A 12,519-nucleotide genomic window follows, 5' to 3' on the forward strand; every position below is an offset into this window, starting at 1 on the left:
CTGGTTTGCTACGGATCAAGTAACAGTATAAAAAGTTGTGCTACAGGAAAAAAAAAAAAACTGTCAACGTTAAGTGGATTAAAACTTGATGACTAAACAAAGTAAGCGGAGAGAAATTCCATGGCACTTTATAGTGACATTTAGTAAGGTTTTAAATTTAGCTTGTATTCATTATCTGTTGATCTGTAAGAACATTTGTGGTAGAATTGCCATTCTGGTCAATACATTGAAATGCTGAATAGTGATTTGGTCAAATCAGTTACACAGCCTGACACAAATAAGTTGTGAAGATTCTTATCTGAGAAATACTGCATGTAGCAGAAAATGAGATCATAACCCTTGAAAAGCAAAGCCTGTATCTTTTATTAGGGACTATACGTCTTGGAAAATAGTCACTTGCAGAAGGACTTTAATGAACTACGGCGATCCTCATCTGAATACAAGTTCTCAGTGTAGTGCTAATGTTCAAAGAAGTTACTTTCATCTCGTCAGATGCATAATACTGTTGTGGTGTTCCAACATGTAGGTGTGATGCAGAGACATTGCAGTTGTCTGGTTTTGTCCTGCTGCTGCTCTGTGTCTCCTATGTAATGAGTGTCTGCTCTTGATTTGTGGTTCAGGGATATGCTCCAAGCCTTGCTACCCAACCTGCTGTCTTCCCTTCCTCTCCCAGCCCAACCTGCATCCCTTTGCGTTCTGTGCTGCCGTCCTCCATGGTTGTCTTCCGTGGCTGGTCACTCAGCATCCCTTCATTTGTTGGGAGGGCCCCTTCTCTTCCAAATGAAGACACGTCACATTCGTTAAGAATGAAATGCACAGGGGCAGCACAGTGAGCCTGGTGTGTGAAAACGGTGAGGAGTGAGAAGTCTTCAGGATGTAATACGTCCTGTTCTTTTCCCAGCCACTTTGATGTTTGTTTAAGTGTGGGAGAGAGAGGCCCTGCTGTGGCCTCAAAGTTGGTATAGCAAAATGGGAATAGAGATGGAAATGAAGCTAAAATGGGGAAAGAAAGAGCTCGATATAGGAAAACAACAGTGGGAGGTCTGACTCTGCACCCACTCCTCCCTGTGTCATCATTGCATATGTAAACAGAAAGAAGTCAGCAGGCCTAGAGGTACTGCCTTCCTTGGTGTGGGAAGTAAAGGTTTCCTGGGCATTGCTTCTTAGTCTTAAGTAGGACAAGGTAAGATATCAAATTCTGAAAGACTTGCAAGTCGTTCTGAAGAGTACTTCAAGAGTGTGTACCAGTATTTAGATCAAATCATACTATTTGCCTTAGAAGTGGCTTACTTGAAAGTGACTTTTCAGAACAGGAATTCCCTGTTAAACTTAAGTAACAGTTTTAAACATGGTTGCAGAAGGGCTGATGTAAGCTTAGATCTATGAAAAAAAATACGTAGATACCTGACTTAACCTGAAATCAAAGATGCCTTAGTACCTTTGTGCTGTTCATAGTTTGCAAACGTGTTTTAACAGCTGTGAGAATATCTGGGTACGTGTAAAGGTCAATGTCTTACTAATTTTGGAGGAGCTGTGGGCTGTTTTTTGGTTTCCAGAATACATTTCTCAGTTCTGAAGTTTATTTTTGCTGAATGCCAAAGCTGTTAAAAAGTTTTGCAGTTAGCCTGAGCAAAAACAAAAATCCACACCCGCTAAACAAAACCACCCCCTGCCTTTTGAGGAAGACCTTTGAGGGGGAAAAAACAAACAAACAAACAAACAAACAAACAAAAAAAAAAAAACAAAAAAAAAACAGAAAGCAAAAATGCTGTGCTTGGAGAAGAGGGGAGCAGAATAAACAGGTAGCTTTAGTGGTGATCAATTCAGTAAGTCATTGAACTAATGGATGGGAATAATTAAATGCATGTCAAGTTCTCTCATGGTCTCTTAGGTAAGATTGCATGAAACTGTATCGAAGTCCTGGACGTTAACCTTTCTGTTGGTCACATCTTATTTCTTGAGTTTGTCCTGGGTATGGTAAGAACTGAGCATGTATTCTTACGTAATATAACTTCTGGACAAGCATGGTGTCAAATTCATTCTCTATTTTCAGCCCAAGGAAGAGATCTTGCACAGCCAAAAACAATACATCATATATTCTCTGAACTATCCAGGAACACTGCATGGATATTATAACCACTTATTTTCTTTTTTCTTTTTGCAGTGTTTTCTTTATTAGGAAAGAATTGGGATTCATTTGCACATGTGCCCACGTTAATGCTGTGCTAGGTCTTGAAAATTTCTTCTATACTTGGTGGAAAGAATGAAGTGGTTACAAGGAATGATCTGTTTTGGAAACAGATTTATGAATTTCTCTGGTTTTAAGTGAGTGAATAGGCTGGTGACTCTTGGAGGTATTAGTGGGATTCAAGGCACTTAAATGTGTTTTCATATATGCACAGTGTTAATTATCCTATTACAGTGAGTGGAAATCCAACCAATACCTCAAGTGGAGCCTCAAGCAAGTAGTTCTGCTGGCTGGTTAGCTGAATAGCTTTCTTGGCTATTTTGACTGGGCTGATCGGGTTTCTGTTGCATACAGCAGGAGATTATTCACCTCATTCACACACTGCCTTCAGTCTTCATGTAGGTGTCTCAGGCCTGACATTAGCAGTCCACACGCAGCATTTTGTGGTATCACAGCTGGCTGCCCATCCAAATGGCACGGGTGATTCTGTATCACACCTACCTGCCTCCAAAAGGTCTCTCTGGTACCTCAGATTGCACTAGATACTTATGTGCAGGGAACAAAAATAGAATTAGTTGTAACATGCTTATCTTTGTTCAGATGAGTTCTACCTGGACATGGTTGTCAAATACATGAATCAGGGTTATGTTTCCCTGGTACATTTGTATCATGGACCTGACAACTGTGGGCCAGTGTGATATTAAAAGTTTATATTGTACAACTAATAACTAATACCACATCCTTTTATTTTAAAAGCTCATCTTGGAAGTCTACTCTGTGAATCCTCAAGAGGATTCTTGCGTGTATTTAATGGAGCTCCATATAAAGTATATAACAAATGTAGATTTGTACCTTTCCCTTCTCTTCTGAAAGGACTCTTCCTGTATTTCCTTATAGACTTTTTAAAAAACTTCCCTTCCTGTCCTTCCATCTCAGGCCTTAATTATGCTTCACAGGTTTCTTTCCCACGTTCTGGGTGGTCAGCCAGCTCCATCTTGGAGCTGGATCCAAGTTGAAGGAGGGAAGATTTAGGTTGGATGTTAGGGGGAAGTTCTTTACTAGGAGAGTGGTTAGGCCCTGGAACGGGCTGCCCAGGGAGGTTGTGGATGCCCCGTCCTTGGACGTATTCAAGGCTAGGTTGGACGGGGTCCTGGGCAACCTGATCTAAATGTGTATGTTTGGTGGCCCTGCTAGGCAGGGGGGTTGGAACTACATGATCCTTGAGGTCCCTTCCAACCCGGGTGATTCTGTGATTCTGTGTGATACTGTGATCTTTAAAAAGGCCATCTAGCTGCTTTCTGAGCAGGAAGGAGGCTGTTTTCTGTGGTCACCTCTGATTAATCCACAGTTAACCTGCTTTCTACACAGCTGTGACTTTCCTGCTTGACCCATCCAGACTTCTGAAGGTACTGGAGTTTCTAACAGCTGCTGTTGCAGTGTAGTCAATGACACCCTCTGCTCTTGAGGTTGCCAGTAGTATTGACTGGGCTATATTAGCAAAACCAAACTACTGGTACTGCCAATCTATCACAAGAAACTTCGTTGTTTTCTTGAAAGGTGATGGGGACAAACTTTATCCTAAAGGCTTTTGTCATCTCTCCTCTGAATAGCCACCAGTGTGGGAAAGAGTATCTTCTGTTCCTTTGCCTCTTGGGTAACCTTCCCACTCCATCCTCTTTCCTCTTCTTCCTAAGGTGATCTGCAGGGGGAAACGCTTGTCCAGGTTAATCGCTGCTGTCCTGTCCCAGCTTTCTCTTGTTTGGAAGTTGTTTTTGTTGTCTTCTTTTCTCAAGGTAGAGCTCATTTCATCTTGGGGCAGTGCAGGTCACCATTTTGCCTATATATATATATGGTGTTTTTTTGTTTTGGTTTGGTTTTTTTTGTTTGTTTGTTTTTTGTGGTGCATATGTGGGAATTTAAATGAGTTTTTGCTAATTAGCTGTTTTGTCTACTGTCATTGTACTTGCTGCCAGACAACACAAACCCCTTACAAAGCTGATCTGAAAAATAGCATGAAGTTTTTGAGGCAGTCTTATTCAGTTACTTTATAAATCAAATAAACCAGACATTTTAAAATCCAAAAGAAGGAGTGAAAAAATATCTCCTGTGTTCTGGTAGCGTATGCCGAATTTCACCCTGGGGCAACATATTCATATATCTATGTTGTAAAACCGATGTGGAGGATGGCTTGGTTACGTAGTTCTTAAATTGTTGGTGAAATTGTTACAGCTTGGCACTCTACCAGACCTATTGTAGCAAAACCCCAGATGACACATAAGCCATGTGCTACTAATGGAGTCTTTTATTTTCTGGAGATGTAAGAGCTACTGCTCCACTGGAAGATGTGAGGGAGATTATTTTTCTGGAACTTTTCACTAACAATTTTCACTAAAAGTAAAGCCAGCAATTCTTCTGGATGAGAACTTCAAGCAAGCCTGCCATGCTTGGTCCCCAGGAGATGTCTTTGAGGAAGCATAGTTCTATTTCATCATATGCTATATGTAGGTTTAATACATGGAACACACCAAACAAAAGTAGCTAATGGGGCAGATTGACAGCAAAGGTCATGATTCTTCACACAATGTATAGCTGAGTTGCAGAATGTTATGGATTCTAAAATTACATGAAGATTCAAAAAGCAAAGGGACAGATTCACGTGATGTATGTTCATCAAAGACTACTACATGCAGAATTATGGTTTATAGCTCAGAAAGTGCATAAGCTGAAAACTGCTGGTGGTTGGGAGAGTGTTTCTGGGAAGCATCATTATGTGCTTGTCCTGTTCTGGTAGTGATTTCAAGGCACCCATTATTGGCTGCTTTTGAAAACAGGCTAAGTGGGCTTTTAGTCTGATCTACTAGAGCTGTTCATTTATGAAGTGGTTTTGCTTGTTCTTATTTCAAGTTTTCAAAATGAAAAATATGAAAACTGAGCTGTATATGTCATTGATATGTCTTTCCATTAGCATTTTGGTGTTTATTTTTTTCTGACTTTAAATTGCTAGAGAGCACTCTGAATTACTTGCTGTTGATGTTTTTTCATATGCTCTAGTTTGAAGTATGTACTTGAGTAAAATTTACTTTAATTGCTTTGATCAGATGCTTAGTTAAAAAAAAATATCTCATAGTTACTTCACCTGTTGAATTGTGCCTCTGGTTTGTAATGAATAGAAGAGTATTTTCATTTATGTCTTGTAGGAGATTTAGAAATGAAAAGTTTCACCTGTGATATACAGTCGGTCCTTTGACAAAGAGCTTTTACCTCCTGACAAGCTGGATTTACTGACTTAGAAGAGTAGGATGATGTTTCTTGACCTTGTGCTCCATTTCACTTTGGCCATGCCTAGCAGAAGTGCTGGGCATCTCTTCTTGACAGATGAGGGAATGAGATTTTAGAAGGGGAAGCCACTGAATGGAGATGTCAGACTGTTACTGTTTGACGCTGCTTTCTGTGGTTGGGACAAAAGTACTTGATATCTCTGCATCAGCTTTCCGTTTGAGAAATGGAGGCAGTTTTTCCTCTCTAGAGGGAAATTATATGAATAAATCAGTTACTGCCCTTGAGCTTTTAGACATTATAAAGTAGTTCGTAGAAGAAGGGTGCATAAGTGGGTCCTGCTATCTGACTGAATTAAATTTAATGGTTAGAAGGATTGGGAATGAGATATGCTGCAGCCTGTGAGGCAAAATGCAGTCCACTTACACAAGATTTTATAAGGAAGATCTAGTTACTAAAAGTAACTTTGCACATACACATCCATAGATGGTGAACGAAGTGTAGAACTGAGAGAAGTTTTAGCACATGTTATGAAAAAGCCTTCAGAGACAGATTATGTTCAACGATTCGTTGACATGTAGGATAAGAGGTATCTTTTGGTTTAGAGCAGTAGTTGACCCAGGTAGGAAAAATAAAAGGTAATTATTGTTCAGTTCAGAAATATTGGTTGGAGTGGATGGCCATGTCCCAGAAATAGTTGTGATTAATAGAAATCATTGGTCCTCTTTGTTTCCCCATGTTGTTCAAATAGACGAGGAAGCTTAGTCCACTAAATGAAATAATAATAATAAATGAATATGTCCAGCTAATATTCTAGCATGTGGCTCTCCCTAGCCATTTGTGCACCTGTTTGAACTGCAAAGTAAAAAGTGGAACTCAGAGTAAATCTAATATAGTTATAGCTTTTGGGAAGTTATGATCCATGACCTTCTAACCTGAGGGAAGAATAACTCTTCTGCTCTCCTCTTGCCTTGAGACAGAAGAAATGGTACTTTAATTTTTATTGGATTTTCCTGAGAGAAAGTCAAGTGCCAGGGTAACTGAGCTCTTACATTTGATTTCATCCTTCAGGGAAAACAGGTAGTATGTCCAGATAAGCGGTTCAGCTAATTTGGCAACTGGTTAACTCATATTGAAGACAGATATGTGTCTTTATCTCAGGGCTTTGCTAGAAGACACATCTACATCACAGCAAGAACTTTACTGTTCCCTTTCAGTGAATAGTGTGCTACTGATCATGCTTCTCAACCGAGTCTGGCATGTGGAATGTTTTCACTCCTTTAAAATGATGCCCTTCTAAATTTACTAAGCAGTCCTTTCTGTTGGCATTGTGCAGCTTGGTGAGCAGACTCATCTCCTACCTTTGTGGTTTGTAGGTAATAATAGCATCCCCTCTGTTCCTCTCCATAAAAGACTGCCACTCTCTCTTGCCTTCATTCCTGGTGTGCTGTTTCAGGTCTGCTGAAACAATTCTGTCACTGTGAGGTTGTAGAGGAACTTATGGAGAGCAGCTGAGGGAACTGGGATTCCTGAGGCTGGAAAAGGCTCAGGGAAGACCTCATTGTTCTCTACATAGGAGGCTGTGTCGATGTGGGGATTGGCATCTTCTCCTTTGTAACAGCAGTAGGATGAGAGGTAATAACTCCAAGTTGTGCCAGGGGAGGTTCAGGTTGAATATTAGGAAAAATTTCTTCTCAGAAAGAGTGGTGAGGCATTGGAGCAGGTTGTCCCAGGAGGTGCTGGAATCACCATCCCAGGAGGTTCACAGAATGTGCAGGTGTGGCACTGAGGGACATGTTTTAGTGGGCATGGGGTGATGGCTGACGGTTGGACTAGATGATCTTGAAGGTCTTTTCCAACCTTTATGATGCTATGCACTGTCACTAAGTTATTTTTTTTTTAAAACATTTCACCCCTATCATTCAGGACACTTAGAATGATCAATTTCTTCCAACAGTAGAGGATTTGAAGCAGTATCAAACCACTGGGCTTTTAATTTCATCTTAAATAGAAGGTCCCTGTGACTTACTCTGACTTTGTAGCTACACGAAACGCCACCTCAACTTTTGATGGTCATGGATGTTAGAGGAACCCGTAATTAGGATGCTGATGTATCTGTATTTTGGATCTGCATTAGCCACTGCAGTCCTTTATTTAGTGTATTCATCAGTGTTTTGTTTCTTCCAGAAAAGAGAGTTTGATGTGGATAACTTGAGCAAGCCGGAGTTGCGGATGCTTTTGAGTATAATGGAAGGAGAACTGGAAGCACGAGACCTTGTAATTGAAGCTTTGCGGGTGAGTTGCTGGGTTATTGTGACTGCTTGTTTGGTTTTGTTTTTAACATTCTCTTTTGTCACTTCCTTTGTACTTGGCATAGAGTGTTATTAGTGGAAGAATAAATTCTGGTGTTTAAGTTATAGGTTGACTAAATCTCAATAATAGCAAATATGTTCTTGTTTAATAATTGTCATTCAGTAACTCTATGTAATTTTGTTGTAAAATGCCCACAAAGTTTCAGAGAAAGAAGTACAAAAATGGCAAAATGACTTGCTTTTTACTTTCTGTTATACTGTAGAATCTATTATTTGCAAGATGGAGGAGTAACTTCAAAGGAGAATGTATTTGTTTTCTGTAAGATGGAAGAAGGAACAAAATAGAATGGTTATGTCCAACTAGGGAAATTTCCATTTTTCTTTTCTTTTTTTTAAAAAAGCAAATTATGTGATATTCTGACAGCACTCATGGGTATTTGTGGGTATTTGATTTGATTTTAATTTTTTTTTTTTTTTTTTTTTTTTTTTTTTTTTTTTCCTCCTCTGCTATGCACATGGGTTTGATTTCTATTTTGGCAGGTTTCAGTCTGAAAGTTGACTGGTGATGTATAAACAAAACTGTATTTTAATAAGATGATACATTTTTCTGGCTGTAACAAATCCAAATTTTATTCTGTTCTGGATCAATTTAAATAGAGCTGCTAAACAGGCTGCAGGTTTTTGGGGAAAACAATCTTACATGGTCTGAAAATATTTGCAGCTTCACAGTTGGATACAGACAAATTTTACCCTTTAAAGTTTCTTAAAGCAAAAAGTCAATGTATCAAAATACATTAATGCTAAAGATTAGTAGTACATGTAATCATTCTCAGGCAATGTGCAAATATTTTTCATTGGTAATGTCACAGTAACAATTGTAAATGCATTTTTATTCAGTTTTTAATTTGTTTTGTGATGATTTGACATCATTATGCAAAGTGAGCTTTAAAAAATCTGTCAGTGATGCACCTGCATTAATAACTAAACATTTTATAAGTATAAAACCTCTTTACTGTAAAATACATTTTTCATTTTGTAGTGAAAATAAGATGGTGAAATCAATATGATTCTGGGAGATTACTGCACTTTGAAGTCATGTGTTTGGCTTTCAGGTATATAAGTACATTGAAATGTATTGCCTTTTCATCTAGCCACTTTACAATTTCACATCTCATTTGCCCAGACAAGGACCTTTTATTTTCTCTGACTACCAGCTAAGATTCTGTAAAAGGGGGAACAATGTGCACAGCCTCACTTGGAATCTGTTTTTTGTTTGGGTTTTTTTTTTGACTCTCTTAATTTTGCATGAATATGAATGAAACATTCAGAAAAATTTCTTAAATACAGGTTCATGGTCAAGCTACTGCACTGCATACCAAAGAGTGGATGTTTTGAGACTCAATTAAATTAAAAAATAAAATAAAAATACACACTGAATGAGAATAAACACTAAAAATCCTCCATGGTGTGGCAAAGGAAAGGAATTCTACATTGGATTCCCATACACCTGCTGAAATGAGTAGTGTGTCAGTATGTGTACGGCATTTTTAGCTGACCAATACAGGTCAGCATAAAAACTGCTTCATTTCATCTATGCCATAGAGATATTGAAAGGTGATGGGATTTTTTTCTTGGTGATTTTGGGTTTTTGTGTCTCTCATTCTTTTGCACCTCGATCCATGTATTTTTCTAGTAAAATCCTCTAAATAAAATCCACATGGAACTCATTCTTCCAGGCAGTTTGCCTGGTTAACTATACCAGTACTGAGAAACTTGGAAATTGTACCTGCTGAGGAACTGTATCCTGATATCTTGGAATATGATACTTGGGGATCTTCTGGCTTCTTGCGAATCAGTTACCACAGGTCAGCAGTATTAGTGGCTGAAGCCTCTAAGCAACCTACAAAATAAGCTACCAGATAGCCAGATATAGATCTTTTTAAGAGGTAAATAACAAGATAATCCCTTTGGAGTCGTTTTGAATTTGATAGTGACTTCATATGCTCATCTGTCAAAATGTACCCTGCTTCATGTATCCTTACAGCCACGAGGAAATGGAAATGACCTCTTATGTTACTATTTCAAAAGCTGATCGAGATCTTTTTTGAAAAGCTAGGGCCCTGTGGGAGCAGGTTTGTTTTTTCTGATTTGTGTTTGGTTTTTTAATCCCAGTGCAAGGCTGTTTCGAAGCCTAATTTTTTTGATGGGTCAGAACCTGATTTTCAAGCCACATACTAGGGAGCTGTCGTCTTAGTGATTTTATTGATAGTTTTTAATTACTCTTATGTATACACTTATTAGGTCATTTTATATGTTCCTGATCTTTTTCTAAGACTGAAGAGCCAGATATTTTAATCTGATAGAAAGTGTTCATCCTTATGGCTGTCATCTCAGATTTTTCTCTGTAATCACTGAAGTATAAATATGTCATTGTTAAAAGTACATACCCTTATATGTACTCATTTTGTAGGGTTTAACCGAGCATTTGTGCACTTTGTGCAGTAAATAGTACTTATGTACCTATTGAAAATATCTCTCCTGGAAAATTCCTGGCATTAAAATGAAGTAATCTTGACTGATGACAAAAGAACTGATAACTCTGAATATAATTAAAAGATTGACTCATGTAGTGTTAGTAACCTTCATCTGCCACGCTTCCCATTGTAGGACTTGTTTGATGCGTGTCTCTTAGTCTGCCCTTTTCCCACTCATTCTATACATTCTTATGCTGACTTCTCTTGTTTTCTGCTTTCCTAATTTTGTCTGAAACCCTATTTCATGCTTTACTGAAGGTGTGAGACTGATCTAACATGCTCTTTCCATAAGACCAGTTGTGTTTAAAATAAATTTTAAAATATAGAAAAAAAAAATTAAACTACTCACCTTCAACATCCATAAGTGAGATTTCTTTTCGGGTTCTTAGAGGAACACAGCACCAAATGATTTTTCTCTTGATTGTTGTGATATAACACATATACCAACACCTTATCCTCTGTACTCATTGCTTAAGTGAAACAAAGATTTCTTTCAGAATTAAGGAGTGGGAACTAGGGAGCAGAAAAAACATTCTTGGATAAGACACGGGATTGGAATTCATGCCTTGTTCTGTATTTTTTTTTGTTGTTGTTTGTTTTTTCTTTAATCTTGCTCACACATTATGGAGTTATCTCTTAAATCTATTTTTAAGTCTAATTTTAAATGATTTTTTTTGGCTTATTTTGGAAATTTATTTTTCAAGATTATAGTCCAGTGCATATTGCTCTGCTGTAACCATGGGATTTGCTTGTGTGGGTTTTGATGGATTAAGCAGAAAACATTTGATGTCTTCGTGAACTGAGCCAGTCACATATGGAGCAAGCTCTACTATTTCATAGCACACGGAAATCTGAAATTATAATCTGCTGTGTTTTCATATCTTCTGAGACTTTTTTCTTTTTTTAATTATTATTTTTGACTCTCATTTAAAAAATAGCTGTATAATTATGTATAGCTTGAAAAGTTGGTGAAAGAAATGATACTGAAGTGATAGTCTGTAGCAGTTGTTTCTGCTGTAGCATTTCTGAAAGGGAGAATGTACTACCTTTGGGTCCTTCTCTTTTGACTGCTGTTTGCACAATTCACTGTATCACAAACAGGTTTGCATTTTGTGAGTATCTATTTGACCTCCTGCTGGTGTGAGTAAGCATCTGAGAACATGTTTACTAGCTCCTCAGTTCTACCTTCTGTTTAGGATGCTGCATAGCTTTTTCTGCTTGTTTTAGAAAGTTTTCAAAAAGGTGTAACGTAAAAAAAACAAAGGAAAAAGGATTCAGAGCTTGTTGCCTTACTGTTAAAAATAGAAGGAAGGAATTTTAAGTCTCCCCACAGGAGATTGTTTCTGTGCAGTGTCCATTCTGGCCATCCTGTAAAATAAAAATTAAAAGTGAGAAAGGCCAACAGTTTGGGATCGTGGGAAGAAGTCTTATGAAATTATCTGGTCATCTCATGGGGAATAATAATAAATTCCATTAGGAAGGTTAATACTGTTGATATGATAGATTTCATTAAAGCACTTGAATTTGTGCCTTGTGATAACTTAAAGAGAACCAAACCCAAGGCATTGCATGTAATAATTAACTCCTTTTATCGCGTCTTTGTGCATCGCATATTGTAGAGTTGCCATTGTTTTTTTATGAAAGTTTTGATATCTTGAAGTCTCAGTTGAAATGAAAATAAGACTACAAATTCAAACTGTATTCATAAGAAATATGACATCTTTCTATGTCTGCGTTTTCACAATACGTTGTTCTTTTATAATCTGTACAACTGCAGATGCATAATGATGCAGAGCATTTCTATTTCTTAGAAAGGGCTGTTGTTGCACTTGGTCAGGTGGGAAGCATTATTTAGCTGGCTCGATGTCTCCTATCCTTGCTTAATAAGGCAGTTTGCTGCTTTGATATAAGCAGAGAAAAAAGGAGGTTTTTTTGCCTTTAGCATCTATAAATGCATTATAATATACCCTGATTATTATAGTCACAGTATTTGAATGAATTAATCTCTGAACACCGTTTCTTTTCTAACGAATGTTGACTCTGAAAGTTGCAACTGAGAGAAGTTCAGATTTGAAAGAAAGTACAATAGTTATCATCTAACTCAGTTTAAGTTGCTGGGCAAGCTCAGCTGTGTGAGGACCTGCATCCTTGGAACAGCAGACCTTTGTGACACTTAGGGTCAATTTTCCAGATTTATTCTCCAAGTGAA

At 37.9% G+C, this 12,519-nt stretch overlaps 1 protein-coding gene across 3 annotated transcripts in view; it reads left to right on the forward strand.

Moving 5' to 3' along the window:
- The window catches only part of CTTNBP2 (cortactin binding protein 2), a 125,964-nt gene that overhangs the window by 49,511 nt on the left and 63,934 nt on the right, over window positions 1–12,519 (forward strand). For all 3 annotated transcript variants that reach the window (XM_048946642.1, XM_048946651.1, XM_048946658.1), the window contains exon 2: window positions 7,652–7,759. In XM_048946642.1, coding sequence (XP_048802599.1) covers window positions 7,652–7,759 — 108 coding nt within the window. The remainder of the gene's footprint in view (window positions 1–7,651; window positions 7,760–12,519) is intronic.

Source organism: Lagopus muta, chromosome 1, assembly GCF_023343835.1.
Source record: "Lagopus muta isolate bLagMut1 chromosome 1, bLagMut1 primary, whole genome shotgun sequence".
In the NCBI taxonomy this organism is placed as follows: Eukaryota; Metazoa; Chordata; class Aves; order Galliformes; family Phasianidae; genus Lagopus; species Lagopus muta.